We start from the raw sequence: 21282 nt of genomic DNA, 5'->3' as shown, positions 1-21282 counted from the left end.
GGGCTGCAGCAGACCTGATGTTGGGCGTGGAGGCAGGGCCACCTCTGGGCAGGCTGGCCGTGGCCTGGGGTGGTGGAAGCCACAGCCCTCCGTGTCAGCCCGGGAAGGCAGAGCCCAGCTCTGGGGTCTCTGGCAGATCCTTTGAGTGCCATGTGGGGCAGACAGCCCTGTGGTGCTTCCCGGGCCAGGCCCTGGGGGCAGGGGCCACTGAGACAGGTTCTCCAGGACCCCAGAGTCCAGGAGATGAGACAGGCCATGGCCAAAACCAGCAGGTTCCTGTCCTCAGGGAGTTTGCAGAGGGGAGGAAAGCCAGGAGAGTGGAGGAGGGGGCGGTTAATATCAGGGGCAAGACAGGGTGGGCATTGCAGAGTGCAAGGTAAGCGAGCTGGTTCTGTGGGATGAATAGGAGCTCGCCAGGAGAAGGGACTGAGGAATGGTATTTCAAACTGGGTGTCATGGAGCCCCAAACCCTCCCAGAGCAGGAAATAGGAATAGTCAGGGGTGAGACCAGCAGAGGGAGGTGAGGGGGGATCCCTCAGGCTGCTTCCAGGGGGCCTTGGGGAGCCATTGAATGTTATGGAGCAAGAGAGTGCTATGGTGAGACGACTTTGGGGGAAGGTCTGGGAGAAGAGGGGTGACTGGCCACCGTGATAAAGAGTGGGCGCTTCCTTGAGATAACACGGTGGGCAGCCGAGGTGGACCTGTGCAGGTGGGGAAGGCCTCCTGCCGTGGCCAGTACGTGGCTCTGGGCTGCCGGACACGAGAAAGCCCACCTCCATGGCTACCTCCACGCGGCCCTTCCTCTCTTCACACCGCCGGGCCATGCCCAGGGGCAGGTGCCATCAGAGGGCGCTCAAGAGAAGCTCTGGGCTGGGGTTGTCCCAGGTCCCGGAAGCCCCGTGTCCCAGGGGCCACCTGAGGAGGCGTGGGCGCACAGAGACTGTCCCTCGGTGCTCAGAGAGGGTCCCGTCCCCACGGCAACGACGCCCAAGGCGGAGGTGGTCAGAGGTCTTGGGAGGGAGGATGGCCACGCAGGAGGCGGCGGGACACCTGTCAGGGACGCCCCTGTCCCCGGCACCCGCCATCCTCCTCCACGCTGGGGACGGGCCCTTCGGGAACATGCTGGGCCCCGCTGCACGCACCTGGGGTTCGGGGCCCAGGGGCCTGAGGGGCAGCGGCGATAGCACTCCCGCTGAGGGCGTGTGGTGGAAACCCGCCTCGGGACCCTGCCGGGAGATGTGGTGAAGTGGAGAATCTTCTGGAAAAGCCAACTGTCTCCCGACCTCTGAGGGCTGAGTCTGGATTTCTGGACCAACCGCCACCAACGTTCGGGGCTTTGCGCCCAGACACCAGCTTTCCATGTACCCCCATCACCCTGCGTGGGCATGGGCTGGGGGCGAGGGCACAGCACGCCCGCCGGAGCCGCGATGATTCAGACGGAGGGCCGGCCGCCTGCCTGGGTGCCTGCGACAGGAGATGCAATTAGATTTAATGGGACAGAGCCCTTTCTCCCGCGCCTCCTGCTCCTCGCCCACCCCGCCTCCCTCAGGCGGCAGCGGCAGGAGAGGGACGCGGAGGAGGTGGGAGGTGGGAGGTGGGGGACCCAGGGGGGCTTTGACGTCAGCTCAGCCTATAAAAGGCCGCCTGGCAGAGGGCTGTGTAGACGAGCCGGGACCGGACCTCGCCACACCATGCCCACCCCCAGCGCTGCCCCGCCGCAGGCCAAGGGCTTCCGCAGGGCCGTCTCCGAGCTGGACGCCAAGCAGGCCGAGGCCATCATGGTAAGAGGGCAGCTGATGCCCGCGGGCGAGAACGACCCAGAACCCCACGGTCCACTTGGACACCCTGGGCCCAGGCTTGGAGTGTCCCTGGGTGTTCGAATCTCTGCGGATGGGTCGTGCTGGACCCAGTGTGTGTGTGTGATAGGGTCGCAGGCCTGCGGCAGCTCCTGCTGGGAATGCAGGGCGAGCAGGGCTGCGGGGGCGACAGTTCTGCTGAGCTGATGGGGGGTCTGGGCTCCAGGGCTATTTCATCCACCCACCTGCCTGTTCACCCATCCACCCACCTGCCCAGTAACCCTGGGCCTCCCTGCCCACCCAGGACAGCCCCCAAGGCATGACCTGCCACTCAGGAGGCCTGAGTTCAAGGGGGGCTGTGTTGGGAAGACCCACCGGGCCTGCCCCTCGGTGAGAGTGGACCACGGGGGCTCCTTGGCCTGGAAGAGGTCGTCGAGTCCGCTGGGAGGGCTCGGAACAGTCAGCTCCCTGCCCGTTGAAAACGGCTTTTGTTTATAGAGCTTTAATGAAAACGTGCTTTGGGTTCCAGAAATTTAATTTGCAGGCACCGTCTCAGGGCACCTGCTGTGGGGACAGAGCCCCCACCCCGTGGTCTCCCAGCGAGGTCCCCCCACCACGGAGGCCCGTGGCTCTGTCCCCACCCCACCCGGGTCGAGTGCGAAATGTGGGGAGGGCTTGTGCCCCCACCAGCATCCCCCTCCCCACCATGTTCTAAGACCCGAGGGCACCAGAACCTTCCTGGAAGTTGAGCTCCAAGAGCTGAGCCCAGGTGGGGGCTTCTCCTCGGTCCAGGGGTGAGGAGGGGGCTGAGCCCGGGGGCTCGTGGTCTCAGGGATAGGCTGTGGACAAGGTGTGGCCACAGCCCCTGTGGTGTGAGGCAGGGTTGGCGGTGGGACCACGGGGGGGCGTCACTCAGTGGGGCTGGAGTGGGGTCCCTAGGACCAGGGTGGGCAGCTTCCTCCCAGACCGCAGGACGCCAAGTCCCCTGGCCCTGCCCACCCAGGGCCAGCTGAGGCAGGTCAGAGACACCCTCTCCTGTCCCTCCTGTCACCTAACCCAGCAGCCGGGGCCCAGGACACAGGCCACATGGCATCTTCCCTCATGCCCCTGCCCCAAGGCGCCCAGCAGGTGAGGCTGGAGCAGAGTCTGGGTCCTGCGGGCCAGACCGAGGGCAGGACAGCTGGGCATCTGTCCCCACAGTCCCCGCGCTTTGTCGGGAGGCGGCAGAGCCTCATCCAAGACGCCCGCAAGGAACGGGAGAAGGCGGAGGCCGCGGCTGCAGCGTCCGAGCCCGGGGAGGCCCTGGAGGTGGGGGCCCTTGCCGAGCGGGACGGGAAGGCCCTGCTGAACCTGCTCTTCACCCTGAGGGCCACCAAGCCCCCCTCGCTGTCCCGGGCCCTGAAGGCATTCGAGGTGAGGGGGCGGCCAGGGCTCCCGGGACCTTGAGGGGAGGGGGTCCCACAGCCGCCCCCCATCCTGTTGCTGGGAGCTCCCTGAGCCCAGGCCCTGGGACTGAGGCACTGGCTCTGGGCACAGGTGCCCGAACGATGTGGCAGCTGCGGCCTCTTGAGCTCCTTGACGGCCGAGGGCCTAGGGGGACCTGTGCTCCCCACCTTGCTGGTGATGGAGCTGGCAGTGGGGCAGAGCCTTCCTGCCAGGCCCCGCGCTCAGGGTCACTGAAGGGGTCCAGGCCCCCCGACCTCGCCACAGTGGCATCAGAGCCCCAGCCCCAGCCCTGGGGGAGGCTAGTGGGCCCTATGAGGCCACTGGGCAAGGAGGCGGCAAAGGGACATACAGAAGGCCCCACCCAGAACGCTGGGCCTGGGGACCCTGTGACAGCTGCTGTGAGACAAACGAGACCAAACCCGGTGTCCAAGTGGGAACCTGCCAGGGCAGCGGGCTTCACCCCGAGTCTGCAGCAGTCATGTGAGGTGCTGGCTGCAGGAGCTGGGGGACAGTGTGGGCTGTGACCCAGGCAGCTTCCCAGCTCCCTCCCTCCGCGCCTGTCCCCTGCCCCCCGTGTCTGTCTGTCCATCTCTCCCCCCAACTCTGCTGGCTTTTGCTCCCTAAGACATTTGAGGCCCAAATCCACCACCTGGAGACCCGGCCGGCCCAGAAGCCGCGGGCGGGGGGCCCGCACCTGGAGTACTTTGTGCGCTGCGAGGTGCCCAGCGCCGCCCTGCCCGGCCTGCTCAGCTCCGTGCGCCGGGTGGCCGAAGATGTGCGTGGCGCCGGGGAGAACAAGGGTGAGGCTGGTCCCTCTGCCCTTGACTGTGACCACAGGCCCTTGAGACTTGGGAGTGCAGAGGGTCCTGCAGGGGCCCCAGGGGACCTTGGATGCGGCCCCGCCCTCCCCCACCCTTCCTCCCCCTCGTCTGTGTCCCGGGTCCCCTCCTGCTCCTCCCACCCCGGGCGGGGCTGCTCTCGGGGCCATCCTCCCCGTAGGCCCAGCACCCACTCTGGCCCTTCCACCTGCCGTCCTCTGGGAAGTCCTCTGGTTCCCAAGGAAAGTTTCTGAGCTGGACAAGTGCCACCACCTGGTCACCAAGTTCGATCCTGAGCTGGACCTGGACCATCCGGTGAGCCGATGCCTCCCCCCCCCCGCTGCCACGTCTCCCATCCCCAGGGGTGTCCCCACACTCAGGGCCGGGACTGGGCGTGAACCCCGGGTTGGGACGGATGTCGGCCTGCTGTGTGGCTCCTGGTGGAACAGAGAGGCCTGGCTGGGTGCCACCCCCAGGGCCCCCGCCGACGACACGGGCCGCGTCTGGGCTGGGCGGGCAGGGCGGCCAGGCAGGGCAGCCTCCAATGGCGTCCCCGCCGCCACCAGGGCTTCTCGGACCAGGTGTACCGCCAGCGCAGGAAGCTGATTGCCCAGATCGCCTTCCAGTACAGGCAGTAAGTCCCTCCAGGGCCTCAGCCTGGGGGCCCAGACCGCAGCCTGGGCCTCACGCCAGACCTGGGGGTGCAGGGAAGGGAGGTTGTCTTTGTCACCAACGCCACCACCTCCACTGCCACCATGGTCACCGACTCTGGGTCCCCAAATCACAGCTGAGGAAGCTGGGGCACAGGGTGGTTAAGCATCTTGCTGAAGCCACACAGCTGGCGGAGCATTTGGCCCCGGCCCCTCCTGTGGCTCCCACACGTGCTCCCTGAGGGGCCCGGGACTGACAGCTGTCCCCTCCTCAGAGGTGACCCTATTCCCCGCGTGGAGTACACAGCCGAGGAGATTGCCACCTGGTGAGGCCCTGTGACAGCGGCTGGGAGGGGCGGGGAGCGGGGGAGGGACAGGAAGACCTCAGAATTCCCGCGTGGAGCGTGGTGGCCTCTAGCAGGACAAAGTCCGGGTGGAGGAGGGGCTTCCTGAGGGCCCCCCCCCCCGGCCCCCGGAACCCCCCGAAGCAGCCCGAGTGTGTGAGGCTGCCCAAGGCCTGCAGGGGGCAGAGACTGGCACCCACGAGGAGGGCTCTGGAGCGGGGTTGGGGGGGGTGCCCGGCCGGCCTGAGCCCCTTGCCCACAGGAAGGAGGTTTATACCACCCTGAGAGGCCTCTACGCCACCCACGCCTGCCGGGAGCACCTGGAGGCTTTCGAGCTGCTGGAGCGATTCTGCGGGTACCGGGAGGACAGCATCCCCCAGCTGGAGGATGTCTCCCGCTTCCTGAAGGGTGCGGCCCAGCGGGAGGGCAGGGCGGGACGGCCTCGGGGTGGCCAGCGGGGTACCCCCCCCGCCCCGGCGCCCTGACCACCTGTGGCCCCTGCAGAGCGGACTGGCTTCCAGCTGCGGCCCGTGGCCGGCCTGCTGTCCGCCCGGGACTTCCTGGCCAGCCTGGCCTTCCGCGTGTTCCAGTGCACCCAGTACATCCGCCACGCCTCCTCGCCCATGCACTCCCCCGAGCCGTGAGTGCCCAACCCAGGCCACGGGGGAGGGCGCGGGGTCAGGCTGCCCCCCCTGCCCAGCCCCCTCCGCTCTCGCCCCCCCACCCAGGGACTGCTGTCATGAGCTGCTGGGGCATGTGCCCATGCTGGCCGACCGGACCTTCGCCCAGTTCTCGCAGGTGTGTGCCCCAGGCCTCCGGAGCTGGGGGCCGGGGAGGGGCCGGGGTTGGGGGGCTGCCCGCCTTTCCTGCTGGGGCTTCAGGGAGACTGCATCATCCTGGAATACAGGGGCGGGCGGGCGGGGCGGGCCGCTCCGGGGATGGGGAGGGGGGTACTCAGACCCGCTCTGGGAAGAAGAGAGCCTTAGAAGAAATCCTTTCCCAAGGGTCACGTGGTGGAGCCCAGGGACCCGCTAGGGGCCGATTCCCACAGCTCGTGCTGCCACCTGCTGGCGCTCCCAGGAACTGCGGAGGCGCTGGGGGCCCTGGATGGGTCCGGCAGTGTGCTCGCAGGAGACCCCTGCAGGGGCTGCGGACACCCCAGCTGCCACTCACAAGCTGCCCCAGCGGCGGTGGCAATGGGCTGAGCCTCTCCCCCACTCCTCCTCCGCAGGACATTGGCCTCGCATCCCTGGGGGTCTCGGACGAGGAAATTGAGAAGCTGTCCACGGTGGGTTTCTCTCCACGGTGGGTTTCTCCCCCTGCGGGGCCCTGGGTTCCAGCCAGGCCCTCCTGTCCAAGGGGTGTCGTCCTCACACTGTGACCGCCCGGGAGCCTGGATCGGCTCCGCCTGAGTGGGCGGTGCCTGGGCCACGGGCAGCAGGGGCAGCGGTGCGGGCCCCAGCCGTCCCTGAGCCCCCTTGCTGCCTGTCCCCACCAGCTGTACTGGTTCACGGTGGAGTTTGGGCTCTGCAAACAGAACGGCGAGGTGAAGGCCTACGGGGCTGGGCTGCTGTCCTCCTATGGGGAGCTCCTGGTGAGGCCGCCCCCACACACCTGTGCCTGGGCCCTGGGGGCACCCTTGCTGGGGGACGTGGGTGCACAGCCAGGGCCACCAGGGAATCAGGACACGGGGCTCCCTTCCCTCGGGTCCCTGAGACCGCTGGCCTCCTGCCAGCACTCCCTGTCCGAGGAGCCCGAGATCCGGGCCTTCGACCCCGACGCGGCGGCCGTGCAGCCCTACCAGGACCAGACCTACCAGCCCGTCTACTTCGTGTCTGAGAGTTTCAGTGACGCCAAGAACAAGCTCAGGTGGGCGGGGCCGGGGCCCCCAGACTGGAGGATCCAGCCAGCAGCCCCGCCTGCGAACCCATTTCCCAGCAGAGGGAGCTGCTGCGGACCCCACCGTCACAACCCCCTCCCACAGCCGGAACCCCAGAAAGCCTGAGGAGGGGAGACCTGCAGGGCTGGGGCCCGGTCGAGGCCAGGCCGAGGCCAGGCTTTTAGGGGTGAAGTCTGACTTTGTAAGAGGGGGTGCAGGGTCCTTCCCAGCCTCCTCCCCTCCGAGCAGCTGGGGGCGGGGCGGGGGTGCGCTGGCCAGCACTCCCCAGGGAAGGAAGGCAGAGATGACACACCCACCCGTTCACCCTCAGGAGGCGCCTCCTATCCAGCCAGGCTCCTGTTGTCACAGGGGAAACTGAGGCCCCAGGTGTGTGTGTGTGTGGGGGGGGGTGGCTCTCACACACAAGCTTAGGGACAGGCACACAACGGCCTCTCCAGGGCACACAGTCTGGAGGCCTTCCTGGAGGAGGAGGCCTGGCTGAGCTGGGCCTTAGGAAGGAGCAGGAGTGGTGGAGTACCTGGCAGAGGCTCTCCCAGAAAAGGCCCATCCCTCCCACTGTAAACACCCCCCAGCCCTTGGAGTGGGGGGGGCTTCAGCCCCCGTCTTATCTGGGTGGGCGGACAGAAGGAGAGCCAGGTGGCTCAGAAAAGCCCCGGGCGCTCCGAGCCTGACATGACGGAGGAGCCCCGGCCAGAGCCGCAGACCCTGTCCCAAGAGGCCCCCGTGCCCCCGAGTCCCCGCTGGGCGACTGAGGGGCCGGGCTGCTCCCTCCCCAGGAGCTACGCCTCCCGCATCCAGCGCCCCTTCTCGGTGAAGTTCGACCCGTACACGCTGGCCGTCGACGTGCTGGACAGCCCCCACGCCATCCGGCGCTCCCTGGAGGGCGTCCAGGACGAGCTGCATGCCCTCGCCCACGCGCTGAGCGCCATCGGCTAGGCATGGGGGCGCCACCCCATGGCCCTGCCCCTGCCCTCCCAGGGCACCCCAAGAGCCCGCCTGTGACCCCCCTGCTGGAGGGTGCCCTGCCACCCCTGCCGCTTCCCAGCTCTGCCTGCAGATGTCTTTGTGCTGCTTCTGCCCGCTGCCCATTTGCAATCTCAATAAAACAAAGAAACCCTCCGAGAACCCACCCAGGGTCTGCGTCTGCACGGGGCTCAGGGGCCACGCACACAGCCCGCGGCCCCGGGCCCTCACCGACCCCGCCCGGCCCAGCTCAGAGGTTCCTTTGCTGCCCACCCTACCCCCCCCCCCCCCCCGCAGGCCTCGCCAGGCGGCCCTGGGTGACCTGCTCCCTAGGGTACCAGCCTGTGCGGAGCCTCAGGCAGCTCCAGAAGCTGGATGTCCTGGCTGCGCTATTCCACCTTGGTGGGTGGCAGCATGGAGGTGGGGGCCTGGCCGGCAGGAGCCCCACTAGGTCTAGGCTTGGGGGGCAGGCTCCCAGCTGTGGTCTTGGAGGTGGGACGGTGGGCTGGGCCTCCCCCAAAACCTGATGTGCCCCTAGGAGGAGGCCAGGGCTCCAGGGCCAGCCTGTGAGAGCAGGTAGGACAGGCAGGTGACAGCTGCCTCTGACCCCCATTCCCCCACCCCCAGAGCCCCCCGGGAAGGATCCCCAAATGTGTGCTGACAGAGAGAGTTCAGCTGAGCTGGCTCCCAGGTCACCTCTCTGGGTCTTGGTGCCCCCAGCATCTCCCAGGCTGGCCCAGCCCTGGGGGTGCCCTTCCCACCCTGCCCTGGGCCTTGCGGAGGGCACCCTGGGCTCACCGGGAGGCGGTCGGCCCTTTCCTTCCTGCAGGATGTAAGCACCAGCCTATCTTCCAGGCCCTGCTCCCTCCCTGGGTGCCCCCCTCCTCCCCCTCCTACCTCCAGAGCCCTGACTCTAGGCTCTTAGGATGTCGGTCTTGGAAAACTCCTACTCATCCGTCAAGACCCTCCTGAGCAAACCCTTCCTTCCCAACCCCCCACCCTGGATCTGTGCCCTTTCAGCCTGTGAGGCCACAAATGAGGCTGTTTCCAAAGGTTGGAGGCCCCGGGGAAGGGCTGACGGCCGGCCTCCTCCCCTCCAGCCCCTGGGCCCTGGGCTCTGCCCTCATCCAGCCCTCTCATAGAGGCCCCCGGATCTTTCCTGGCTGCAGACGGGCCTCGGGACCCCCTGCTGTCCTGGGAAGCCAGGGCCCAGCTCCTTCCTCCGCGTGGGGTGGGGCCTCCCCACAGGGGCCTGTCCCGGGGCGGGGGGGTACCCCAGGGTCACCCCCGCCCATGGGACAGCGAAGGGAAGCAGTGCGTCGTGGGGCCCGGTCTGAAAGGGGTCAGCAGCACGGAGGGGCAGGGGCTCCAGGAGGCAGGGGCGCTGAGCGGTACCTGGGGGGGAGGTGGTGGGGCCACACCCAGGAGTCCTGTGCCCCCCCCCCACTCCCGCCATTGGAGATGAGAAGCAGGGGCCACCCTGCGGGTCCCTGAGTTCAGCGCCCCCCGCCCCCTGCAGCACCCCGGGGTCTCAGCAGGCTGCCGTGCTGGGGGCGGGGGCGCTTATGGGGCCGGGAGCAGCCCCCACCCCCCACGGCCTCGGAGCATCTCTGGGGCCTCAGGGATGGACCGGGGTCTGCGGGCAGGTGTCCTCTCGCGCCCCCACTCCCTGGGCTATGACGTGGAAGATGCAGCCCCAGCCCGGGCGGGCTCGGCCTTTGTTCCCAGCCGGTGGGGACAGCCTGGCCCTCAGGCCGCTCGTTAAGACTCTAATGACCTCGAGGCCCCCAGAGGTGCTGATGACCCACGGAGGTGCTCCCGCAGACCTGGCAGCAGGGAAATGATCCAGAAAGTGCCACCTCAGCCCCCAGCCATCTGCCACCCACCTGGAGGCCCTCAGGGGCCGGGCGCCGGGGGGGGCAGGCGCTATAAAGCCGGCCGGGCCCAGCCACCCCCAGCCCTCTGGGACCAGCTGCGTTCCCAGGCCGCCGGCAAGCAGGTCTGTCCCCCTGGGCTCCCGTCAGCTGGGTCTGGGCTGTCCTGCTGGGGCCAGGGCATCTCGGCAGGAGGACGTGGGCTCCTCTCTTGGAGCCCTTGGGGGGTGAGGCTGGTGGCGGCTGCAGGTGCCCCTGGCTGGCCTCAACCCCGCCCGTCCCCCAGGTCCTCGTCCCCCGCCATGGCCCTGTGGACGCGCCTCCTGCCCCTGCTGGCCCTGCTGGCCCTCTGGGCGCCCGCCCCGGCCCAGGCCTTCGTGAACCAGCACCTGTGCGGCTCCCACCTGGTGGAGGCGCTGTACCTGGTGTGCGGGGAGCGCGGCTTCTTCTACACGCCCAAGGCCCGTCGGGAGGCGGAGGACCCACAGGGTGAGCCGAGGGGGCGTCCTGGGAGCAGTCAGGGGGAGTTTTTAAGGAGGAAATTGGTGGAAGTGACCAACTCCCTGGGAGCTGAGCCCAGAGACACCCCTCCCGCGCCCCAGTCCTGCTCAAGAAGCCCCCCTTCCCTCCCCTCCTCCCGAGGCAGCTCCAGGGAGGACTCTTACTGAGTCAAGGCCCGGGTGCCGCTGGTCTCCGAGTGACACGGCCGTGGTGTCCCGTCCGCCGGCCCACATGCCCGTGGGAGACGCCCCATCACCCTGGGAGGGGGCCCCGTGCTGGGCAGGCGGCGGGAGGCCCAGGACCGGCGGCTGCTGCGGCTCCCACCCCAGGGTGGGCGGGGTGGGGGGTGGCCGTCTCTGTGTGACCGGCTCTCCCCGCAGCGGGTGCCGTGGAGCTGGGCGGAGGCCTGGGCGGCCTGCAGGCCCTGGCGCTGGAGGGGCCCCCGCAGAAGCGTGGCATCGTGGAGCAGTGCTGCACCAGCATCTGTTCCCTCTACCAGCTGGAGAACTACTGCAACTAGGCCGCCCCCGAGGGCGCCTGCTGCTCCCCGCGCCTCCAAACCCAATAAAGTCCTGAATGAGCCCGGCCGAGTCCTGTGGTCTGTGTGGCCTGGGGCGGGGGCCCTGGTGGGGGAGGGGCCAGAAGGCCGTGGGGGGCCTGCCTGAGACCCCTCTCTGCTCTCGCCACATCGGCTGCTCTAAGCTTCCTCCACATGCATCGGGTGCCCACAGGCACATGGGCACCGGGGGCCCAGGGCCCAGGGCAGTGCCCTTCAATGTGGCGAGCTCTGGTTTTCAGGGCTCCAGACACCCCCTCCTGGGTGCCCACTGCTGCACAGGGTCACTCTGAGGGTCACAGGGCACCCACCCAGACTGCTCTTGGGCACACAAAATAGCCCAGGGGCTTCTTGGGCTGGCCGCGGTCTGGGAGGTCAGAGAGTGACCCCGCGGGACCAAGACCTGGCCAGCCTGCAAGTCGCCCGGGCCAAACCAATCTGCACCTTTGCTGAAGGTTCCACCCGGGCCAGCACTGGGGGCGGCCGGGCCTAGAGCTGGGCGCCCGGGCCCCAGGGACTGCAGACCCGCCAGAGGTGGGCCTGAGGGGCGGCAGCAGGCTCTCCGCCTGGGACCCAGCCAGCTGGCGGCTCACCTCTCAATCCGAAGCTCTCACCTGTGTCGTCCCCTCCTCACGGCCACACAGACACCCCTGGGGAGAAGTCACAGGCCCCCAGCAGGCCCCGCCCCTGGAGAGGAGGCCAGGGCTGGGCAGGCGGGTGGCCGGCTGGACACTGGACCCGGAAGGGGGGTAGGCGGCTGGGATGAGTGGCGAGCTGTCCATGGGAGCACCCAGCGGCCCCATTGGCACCGGTACAGGCAGGGGCGCCTGCAGCAGCTGAGGTACGTGGGGTCCCCGGACTGGTTGGTGTCCGGCTGCCCTCTGGGGGGCAGCGGGCCGAGCCTGTGGCCCTGCCAACCAGGGAGACCCGTGACCACCCTGCTGCTTCCCCTCCCCCCCAGGGCCAGCGGACTCCTTTGGGACTCGGGGCCCCTGAGCCGCCGCCACTCGCAGGACTCACAGGGTGTGCGGTCCTGGGTGAGTGGGGGCTTGGGAGAGGGTCGCTCTTGTCCGTCGGGTGGGGAAGGATGAGAGTCATGGCGTGACACCGCCCTCGGCCTGCCGGATGGGGTGGGGGGTCTCCCTTCTCCCGAGCCCAGATCCAGCCCTGAGACCCCGTATGTTCCCCCCGAGCCTTGCCCGCCGGCCCTTGGGCCCAGTGACAGGCTTTGGCACAGGTGGGGAGGGGGCTCTCCCACAGACGAGGTCACGCAGGGAAGGAGAGGCGGCTGCCCAGGGACACCTGGGGCCCGGGGACAGGCCAGGATCAGACCTGGCCTCTTGTTCAGCAGCCCCCTGGGCGTCGAAGCCCAGAGGGCCCTGCTTCCCTGAGATCCCCCGTCACCCGCAGAAGCCAGGCCCACAGGCCTTGGCTCAGCCCCTCCACCCAGGCCCACATTCCGCCCCTTCTGGGAACTGGAGGACAGCCCGCCCTCGCCCTCGGACCTGGCTTCGTTTGCCCTGGCACCTGGCAGTGGCCGGCAGCTGCGTTCAGCCCTGGATGACACCCTGGCGTGAGTGGTGGGGTCCCAGTGCTGAGGGCAGCCCCCACACGTGTCCTGCTCACTTGCCTTGTGTCTCCGCATCCTGTCATCACACATGCCATGCTGGGGCCCCGTAGCACCTCGCCATGTGTGGCACTGTGGCGCTGTGTTCCTGATGGGGAGACTGAGGCTAGGGTCAGGTCCTCTGCTTCCCACCCTCTAAGGACATTCTGCCAGCGCAGCTGCCTCCAGGCTGGCTCCCCGGATTGCATCTGCTCCTGGCACAGATGAACTGGCACCTCTGCCTGACCATTAGGGCTGTATTTGCCTTCTCCTGTTGGCAGTAAATATTTACTGTCCTCCCTGTCCTCCAGGCCGGAGCAGATCCTGAGGGGCATGGGAGGTGGACACAAAGGTGCCCAAGCAGCCCCCTGCTCTTGAGGGCCCAGTGTCTGGTGGGACCCAGTGTCTGGTGGGGGCCAGCCTGGGAAGGAGGAGCGAGACTAGGAACCAGAGGCCTGTGTTCCTGGAAAAGGCCCCCTGGCAGAGTTCCGGCTGGTGTGTGTCCAGCTAGGCTGTGAGTCTTCAAACTGGGGAGCCCGGCCCCTGGACCCAGGCAGGGCTGCACCCCTGGTGCCAGGGCTTCACTGGGTGGGCACCTGTCCCCGCCAGGCAAGGTGGTCAGAGCGGTCATTCACAGACACAACCAGCAGAGGGCGCCAAAGCCCCACTTTTGACAAACTCCCCTTCGCCCTGAGCCGAAAGTCCAGGCGGCAGGTGGACCCCTCTGCAGGGGTCTGCCACCCCTGCTGCCGCTTGCCAGCACTCACAGGGGCTGCGGGGGGTGCCCAACAGGCCGGCTACCCTGAGCTCTGGAGGCGATGAAGTTTAGGAGGGAACGAGGGGAGTCCTGGAGGTGACTTTCCTCGGCGCCCACATTGTGGCCCAGCAAACCAAGGCTGGAGGAGGCCGGGCACCTGTGCCCAGCTGGAGCCTTTGCTGAGGGTCTCCAAGGCCTGCGGGAATTGAGACTGGGGGCTGGGGGGTGTCACTGTCGGGCCAGGAGGCCCCTCGCTCTGATTGGAGCCACCTCGGCCGCTCGAGCCAGGAGGCTCACATGAGGCGGGGGCTGCAGGGACAGGACCCTCGGGCCCGGGAGGCCTTGGGAGGGGGTCCAGCTGGGCCAGGGTTCGTTCTTTCCCGGGTCCATGTCCACCGCCCTCCCGCTGCTGGGAGGAGAGGAGGTCCAAGGCAGAAAGAATGCGTGGGGATGGGGGGTGGTCAGGGGTCTGGGAGCTGTGGAAACAACAAACAGACAGCGAGGTCCTGAGGCGCCCGGCCCCCCGCCCCCTCCGGCACTGTTGTTTCTGGCCGGGGTGCAGGGACAGCAAGGCAGATTCCTTCGAAAGTGGAGACGGGCGGGGGGCCTCGCACGGGCCGCCTCCCCTCGGGTCCTCAGCTCACCCCCTGAGCTAGCCCGCCCACTCGGCTCCAACCTCCTGCAGGCCCCTGGCACGGTCTCCAGGAATCCACCGAGGGGTCCCCAAAGCTGCCACCAGGAGCTGGGCCCGGGTCTGTCACCACCCCACCCCACCCTCCAAGTCTGAGATATGGGATCTTGAGGGCACCCCTGGACCCCCAGGGGTGGGTGCGGGGTGCTGCTCCCCAGTCTCCCTTCCCCCCAGAATGCCCAGAGATACAGACCTGGGTGCAGGCCCCAGAGTGGAGGTGACAGGGTGGGCCCCAGCCAGGCCGGGCTCTGAGCTTGGCCAGGGAGGGAGGTGGGCCCCCAAACCTGCAGCCTGGGAGTCCAGAGCCTGTGGGTTTTGGGGGACCCCGCCCTCTGCAGCTCACGTGCATCAGGCTGCTGAACCATCAGAACCAAGTGGGCCTGGGGGGTGGGGGGGACGGGGCGGGGGACATTCCACCGGCCTCACTCGGACCCCCTCCTCAGCCCATCTGTGTTTTTGGAAAACAGAGCCGGCGCCCAGGCAGCCCTGCAGCTTGCGGCCGCATCCACACTGTGTCTCAAAGTACACGCCTCCCTTCTTCAAAGCCCAGCCTCGCTTCAGAACCTGGCCCCGCTCCCACACGGCCTCCCTCGGGGCACCCTGCCTGCCCCTGCTGCACCCAGGGCCCACTTGCTGGGGACCTTGGAAGGACCCTTCCCTTTCTGGGCCTCGGGTTCCAGGCTGTGGGGCAGGTCCTCGTGGTAGCTCCATGCGCAACCAGAACGGGGCTGGGATGAGTGAAGCCGGGGGCTCAGGGTCGAGCCTGAGGCTCGGAACTCATGTTCTGGCCTCCTTGGCCCTCCCCGGTCCTCCCCGGTCCTCCCTGGCCCGCCCTGGCACCCACCCGAGGTCGCACAAGCTCGGCCTGTCCAAAGAAAGCTTCAAGGAGCAGGGGGAGAGCGCGCGTAGCAGGTGGAGGCCTAGCGGATGGGTCTGTCCTTGGTGGCCTGCTGGGGACGCTTCCTTGAGCAGGTCCTGCTGTGGGGACAGAGACGGCAGAGAGGCCAGGCTCTGTGTAGGAGGAAGAGACATCCGGGGACCAGGCGGGGCTGAGGGCCCCCTCCCTCCGGCTGCGCAGCTTAGAGGAGGTCAGATAGGCCGACAGGGAGGCTTCCTGGGGGAGGCGTCCTGTGTCCCCATGCAGGCTCCCTGACCTGAAGGTCAATTCCGCATCTGGCTGTCATCGCCGAGGGGGCAAAGCAAGCCCCAGGATGGCCATGTTCAGATAGCGCCTGTGCCACCTCGCCTGAGCCACCCTGGGAGCCGTGTTCATGCAGAGACGGCGTCCTCCAGGCCCTGGCTGCCAAGGAGGCCCCAGCCAAGTTCTGGAGGACACAGTGGGTCACGTCCTGTGGGCGTCTGTCCTCCTGGAATGCCCCCAGCCTGTCGGAGCCAGCGAGAGTGTCCCTTCCGGGCCACTGCAGGCCTGAAGGGTGAGAGCTTGCAGGCCCGGAAGCCAGGGTGTAAGTCCTTGCTCTGCTGCCCATGGCTGTGTGGCCTTGGGAATGTTACTTAGCCTCTCTGGGCCTTGGTCCCCTCATCCATCAAAAGGGAGCCAGGAGACTCCCCCTGCCTGGGTGGTTGACATGTCAGCGGGGAACCCCTGCCAGGCCCGCGGCCTTGGGGTCAGCAGGTCCTTCTCATCAGGACAAGCAGGTTTCCAACTTCCTTTGTGACCCCGGCCATGGCATGCAGGTGCGGAAGCCTGAGGGAGACCTGCAGCCCCGGGCGCTACTTGCAGGGCCTCCCTGTGTGTCTCCAGCAAGCTGCTTCCCCTCCCTGGGCCGCAGGGCCGTGGGGCAGCCCCCGGGCCCGTGCTGCTCCAGGCAGCATGGATGGGGCAGCGGACGCATCTTCCGTGGGGAGAGGAGCCGACTCCGCGAGGACCGGGGCAGCCCATGGGCATGGGGTGGGGTCGCCAGGCCCTGGCCACTGGGAAGGCCTGCCTAGCCTCCCTCTCCCCAAATTCCAGGGCCCTCTCAGGTGGCAACTTTTACCTGTGGGGGATGGTGGGGGATGGCAGGTGCCTCAGGACCAGCTACCACCCACCTAGGCTGCCTTTCCATGTGGCCCCAGGAAAGAATGTTCTGGTACCATTGGTCCTGGGAGTCAGGGGCAAAAACACCTTTGCATCGGGAGAGTATTACGCTGAACGTGTGTTCATGCGTGTCTGACGGAGGCCGACCCACGGGCATCCGGGCCCCAACACATTGGGCCTGTGAGGTGGGAGGGACGGGGAGGCCCAGAGGTGGCTGGGCCCACCTGGGATGTGAGCTGGGTCAGCCTCCAGGCCTCCTCCTGCCCAGTCCTCTACCCGCCTGGAAACACTGCTATGTGAGCTGCATAGCACAGGCCCTCGGCCCCACTGCTGTGGCCTTGCGGACATTGAGGTGTGTGCCCCCCAGGGCGACCACACCCTGGCCTCTCAGGCTGCCCGTACAGAGGCGGCTAGGTCGTAGGAGGTGCGGGGCTCTGGGGACAGCTGGTGAGTTCAGGACGGGGGTCATGCCACCTCCTCTCTGAAGGTTTGGTGAGGTGGCCCTTCTCTTATCTTGATGGCAATACTGATTTCTAGAAGAGCCAGGTGTTTTCTGAGGCTGTGGTTGCACTTCTCCACGTGGCCACAAGGTGCCAGGCTCGGGTCAGATTTGAGAAGCCTTGCGGGAGCGGGTGTCACGCCCAAGATTCGGCTTGCCTCCTGCAGGTCTGGGGGACCCTAGGTCAGGATGTGGTCCCCAACATTCTGCTCCAGAGCCTGTCAGGGATGTATGGGGTTTTATCGATAGAACACAGTTTTCTCTAATTCTCAGAAACCAGCAGATGCTTCAGGAAGGCATGCAGCTTTCACCGGTGCTTCAGGCAGCCACCCTGCCACACCCCTGGGCTCGGGAGCCCCCAAAGACAGGCATCCCTTAGAGATCCTTCCATCATCAGTTCCGCAGTGCTGGGGTGGGGGCAGATGAGAACCTCGGGGCTGGGCGCAAAGGTGGGGAGCCCGCCTGGACCCCGACACTGCAGGGGGGCCTCCCCCTTGTAGGAAAAACAATGTCGCTTTGCCACCCAGCCCTCTCCCCACGGTGCCCCGAACTGCTGCTCCTAAGACCTTTGGGCTGTGTACTGTAATTCTATAAGTGGCCACCAGGTGTCAGCAGGAGGCCACTTAAGCATCCATGTGGCGGAAACCTGGAGCTGGGGGTTCCTAAGGGTCCCTCGAGTGTCTCCTGAATAAATAGGCGCTGACCTGATCCCCAGGAAGGGATAACCCTCTCCCAGGCCTAAGAGGCAGTGGGGCAGTGAGGTTTACGTGTCCACTGTACCCCCAAATTGTCTCTTCCTTCCCTCTACCCTGTGTCCCCACCATGGACGATACATGGAGTGCGAGGCTGCGGGTCACAGCCCTCACAGCCCCAAAGCTGCAGGTCCTGCCTCAGGGGCACCACAGCCTGGCGAGTCCCCCTTGGGTCCTCCCCACCCTGACCCCTTCCTCTGCTCCCCTTCCTTTGCTTAAATGCTCTGCGTTTCAAGGTTCTGATGGAATAAAATAGCCCTGCATTTGGTGTGTTTCTCTTTGGGGCTGTGCCAGAAATGGGAATTCAGACCAGGGCAGAGCTCAGATTCCACATACTGTGTTAGGGGTGGCAGGTGCCACATTTCCAGGAGTTTCATTGGTGGTTTGTAAATGCTACTTCCGTTTCAGCCCCTTAGCTGCCCACCTCCTCAATTTAGGGACCCCCCCCCTTTGGCGGGTTGCCCATGGAACCACATCATCTGGCGTGGGGTGAGCCCTTTATCCTCCCTGGCCCCACTGGAGGTTTGGGAAGTCCCAGCTAAATTTCTCCATAGGGACCTGGAAGGAGCCCTTGTGACATCTGGGCACAGATAAGAGGTAGGGGGCACAGGCAGTGAACACTTGAAGCTGCATAGCCCAGAGCAGAGCCAGCAGGAACAGGTGACTGCTCCCCACCCCAAGAACTGTGGGCTGTGTCACACTCTCCCCTCTGTGTGCCCTGGACCTGACAGGGCCTTTAGCCTCCCTGCATCCCTCCCCACCCAAGAACCCAGTGAGGAGCCCCACCTGCCCCTCCCTAGTGTTGTTATGGCTCTGGGGCATCTGCATTTTGTTTAGGACACCCCCAGCTAGATTTAAGTCCCCCCAAGTGTGACTCTTTCCTCCACTGAAAACCCTGTCCTCCCACCAGAGGCCCTATCCCTTTAGCTGAGCAAGGAAATTCAGGTGGGGCCTTGAATGACAAAGGAAGAGGGGGAGAGTTAAACCCCAACACAGGCTGGTAAGCTGGGTGGGGTGGACACCCCAGGGTGCAGGGGTGCAGTGAAGGTAGCGGCTGGTGGCCTTCTGGAAACTACATGTGACTTTGCCATTAGGTGAGTCTTTGCTTTGCTCCTGCTCTATCTGCAGGCTTATGGAAGAAGTTTAAATTCCCAGGGACACCTGGTCTAACCAGGCGGCGCTTGTATCTGGGCCCTTCCCCAGCTGCTGACCACTCTGAGTCTGTGCCTTAGTTGGAGTTTTGGCCAAGCTCAAGAGGCTGTGGACCCCAGTCATCCCACCCAGGGGTGCCTGTGGGCAGGACGCTGCTGCCTGCCATTTGCTGCAGTATTGTCACTGTCTGGCACCACACACATGGTGCAGGGGGTGGTATCAGGTGCCACTGGGGAAGGGAGAAAACTCCCAGGTGAGTCCCCTGCCTCTGGAAGCAAGATGGACATGACCGCACTGTGTTGCCGCTGCATTGGGAGGCCCCGAAGAAAGATTTTTCTGATCTTTCTCGAACCCTGCTTTTCCCCATCATGCCCCGCCCCCATTTTACCCGTGCCACGCCCACTGGCGTGCCGGGGTGTCAAGTGACTGACAAGTGTCACTCTACTGAGGCCCTGCCCACTCTCCACCCTCCCCACATAGTCCCACCTCCCAGCTGGCAGGGAGAACTTCCAGCTAATGCCCGTGCCCACAAATGCCTTTCTGTCAGCCTAGAGCTGGACCAAATCTCCACCCTGTAACACGCTGTGCCCTGGCAAGGGAAGGTGCCAGAGCCAGTTGCCCCAGCAGCCCCAGAACCACTAAGTTGGCACAAAGCCACCCAAATTTGGAGGGGCTTGGGGAAGGACATGGAGGGGATGAGGAGGTGAGGGGCAAAACTAATTTCAGTTAGCATTTGATCAGGTGCCACGCTCAGTGTGGAGAGGCTCTTTTGCTTCTAGGGACCCATTATGATGCACACGCTAAAAGCGCCCTTCACCATCTCTCCAGCCTCAGCCTCGTTCCCCTCCTCCTCCTCAGCGGCAACCCGGCTGGAGGGTCTGGCTACTACAGCCAGAGCGCCCCCTACTTTGGTGGCGACTGCTACTATTGGCCCAACCAGCGGATCACCGGCCAGGCAGTTTCGGCAGAGAGCCTGGGGCACCAGTGACTCCCCCGTCCTCTTTATCCACCACCCAGGAGCTTCAGGGACTACACAGCGACTAGAGGACAGGTAACTGGTCTGCCCTCCCTCGGGCTGCCCCCTCAGAGTGTGTGAGAAAAGCTGCATTGAGTGTTTGGGTGCAGGTGGGCTGGGGGCTTGGGGCAGCCAACAGGAACAGTGGGACCTCGGCTTCCAGAGGACCCCAGACCCTGGCAAGCTTTGACTTTGGAGGGGACAGGAAAGACAGGTGGAGAGGGGACCCTTCCCTCTTCTGTACAGACCCCCGGAGCCACAGAGGCTTTTGCGAGGAAAATAGGTTTTCCCTCACTAATGCAGCAGGCAAAATGGGAGGGGCAGGGGTGGGGGGTAGTGCCCCCGCCCCCAGCAGGAGGGCACAGCTGTTTCTGCAAATGTAAAAAGGCAGGGTTTTTCTGTGTGAGAAATTCCCTCTTGCCGCATGCCCCCACCCCCGCCACCAAAGACAGACAGGACACTGTGCAGAGGGACCAGAGCCCCGAGATTTTGGAGTTGTTTTTATGTGCGTATATACCATTTTGAAAGCAAAGCTTCCCTCTCCCCCACTCCCTACATGTCCCCCTTCACCAAAAAATCCCACCACATAACTGGAAAGGGGAGTGAGAAGGACGACGAAGGGGCACTGTCCCCTCCCGTCCCACAGCGGGATTTAAAACGTACAGCTGTTCGCCTCCGGACAGTGTGCCGCCCCCCGCTCCCTGTCACGCTCCCCTGCCCGGGGGGCTGAGTGTGGGGCCAGGGCCTGTCTCCAGGCATGCGTTATTTTGTGCATGAAGGTTTTGTCCCGCCCACCCAGGCTGGTGTTTGGGGGGAAGGGGTTCATTGCTCCAAAGAAGCCCGTCTCCCCCCTCAGCCACCTTCAGCCGCCTTCGCAAGGCAGAGCTGTGTCCTCTGCTGTGTGCCTGGCCCCCTCCTCGCTTCTACTCAAGGTGGAAATGTTGGGGGAGGGGAAGAATTTTTATATTGCGTCTGGGATCCCCCGAGGCAGGGCATTTGTGTGCAGCCCCCCAGCCCCCAGGCCCAGGCAGATGGGCCAGCCTGTCCGACTGAAGGGTCTCCTGCTGCTTGGCTGCGGGGCAACCCAGCTCTGGGTGAACTGTGGGCACCTTCCTTCCTCCATGCCCTGTATTTAGAAAAGGAGAGCTGGGGGGGGGGGCCAGAGGCACAGGGAGGGGAGCCACGGCCCCACGTCTGACAAGATGACCTGCAGGCCTCTCCACCCAAGAGTCAGGGGAGGGGAAGATTTGGTTTGAAAACAGGACATCTTAGGAACACACTCTCTATTTTCCCCAGGGGCCGAAGAGTCACCCCTGAACTTGAGGAAGAGCAGCCGGATTCCAGCCCCCAGCCCCAGGGCCCCACATCTCCTCGGGCTCAGCCTCGCACCGCAGCTGCCCCCCAGCCTGAGCTGCAGCAGGCCAGGGCTGCCCGAGACCCCAGCCCCCAGGTGAGCTGCTGCAGCCTGTGGCCCAGGAGATCTCCACCGGCTCAGAACTGAGGCGGGCAGCCCACCCCAGCCCACAGCGGTGAGTGTCTCCAGCCCCCAGCGCAGGGTCCGGTGTCCCCGGCACAGAGAGCTGTGCCGCAGGCCCAGACCTCCCAGGCCGTTTTAGTTCCCATCTCCCCTTGGGGGAGGGGTGGGGCTCAGAGGGGCTGGGGTGCATCCGCAGAGCTGGGGTGCAGGGCTCCAGGCGCCTCTCTCCCAGGCGGCTGGCCGGCGGGGGCGCTGAGCAGGGACAGGCGGGGTCCTCAGCGGGGAGCTCCTGGTGGAAGAAGGAGGGGGAGGGGGTTGGTGGGGGGGGGCAGGGGGTCCGGATGAGGGCGGGAAGGGGAGAGAAGAGGGTTCCAGGGAAACTCCTAAGCTGGGGAGACTCCGGGACTCCCAGGGAGGCTGGGCCCAGCTGAGGCAGGTGAGACCCAG

General features: G+C 66.1%; 2 protein-coding genes across 3 annotated transcripts; both read left to right on the top strand.

The window, feature by feature from the left end:
* The first annotated feature begins 1680 nt into the window (after window positions 1-1680).
* TH (tyrosine hydroxylase) lies at window positions 1681-7891 on the top strand. Of its 2 annotated transcripts, XM_047774078.1 has the most exons (13): window positions 1681-1781; window positions 2997-3209; window positions 3868-4042; window positions 4287-4375; window positions 4627-4694; window positions 4986-5036; window positions 5317-5462; window positions 5559-5694; window positions 5783-5852; window positions 6286-6342; window positions 6553-6648; window positions 6790-6923; window positions 7731-7891. In XM_047774078.1, exons 1-13 carry the CDS (start codon window positions 1692-1694, stop codon window positions 7888-7890), a joined length of 1485 nt encoding a protein of 494 aa, XP_047630034.1. In that variant the 5' UTR covers window positions 1681-1691; the 3' UTR covers window position 7891. The 2 variants fall into 2 exon arrangements, with proteins under 2 accessions (XP_047630034.1, XP_047630035.1); XM_047774079.1 differs by lacking the exons at window positions 5317-5462; window positions 5559-5694 and having other exon boundaries at window positions 1690-1781.
* Window positions 7892-9868: 1977 nt separating this feature from the next.
* On the top strand, window positions 9869-10823 carry INS (insulin). Its single transcript, XM_047774962.1, has 3 exons — window positions 9869-9916; window positions 10078-10280; window positions 10673-10823. Exons 2-3 carry the CDS (start codon window positions 10094-10096, stop codon window positions 10810-10812), a joined length of 327 nt encoding a protein of 108 aa, XP_047630918.1. The 5' UTR covers window positions 9869-9916; window positions 10078-10093; the 3' UTR covers window positions 10813-10823.
* The last annotated feature ends 10459 nt before the right edge of the window (window positions 10824-21282 follow it).

Source organism: Phacochoerus africanus, chromosome 4, assembly GCF_016906955.1.
Source record: "Phacochoerus africanus isolate WHEZ1 chromosome 4, ROS_Pafr_v1, whole genome shotgun sequence".
In the NCBI taxonomy this organism is placed as follows: domain Eukaryota; kingdom Metazoa; phylum Chordata; class Mammalia; order Artiodactyla; family Suidae; genus Phacochoerus; species Phacochoerus africanus.
This window is presented reverse-complemented; position numbering and strand designations above follow the sequence as displayed.

Bases quoted from the DNA above. Each gene is read 5' to 3' on its own strand.
- TH (XM_047774078.1), top strand. From the start codon at position 1,692: ATGCCCACCCCCAGCGCTGCCCCGCCGCAGGCCAAGGGCTTCCGCAGG. The intron at 4,695-4,985 runs GTAAGTCCCTCC...TCCCCTCCTCAG, and splicing joins ATCGCCTTCCAGTACAGGCA to AGGTGACCCTATTCCCCGCG. The intron at 6,649-6,789 runs GTGAGGCCGCCC...GCCTCCTGCCAG, and splicing joins CCTCCTATGGGGAGCTCCTG to CACTCCCTGTCCGAGGAGCC.
- INS (XM_047774962.1), top strand. From the start codon at position 10,094: ATGGCCCTGTGGACGCGCCTCCTGCCCCTGCTGGCCCTGCTGGCCCTC. The intron at 10,281-10,672 runs GTGAGCCGAGGG...CTCTCCCCGCAG, and splicing joins GGAGGCGGAGGACCCACAGG to CGGGTGCCGTGGAGCTGGGC.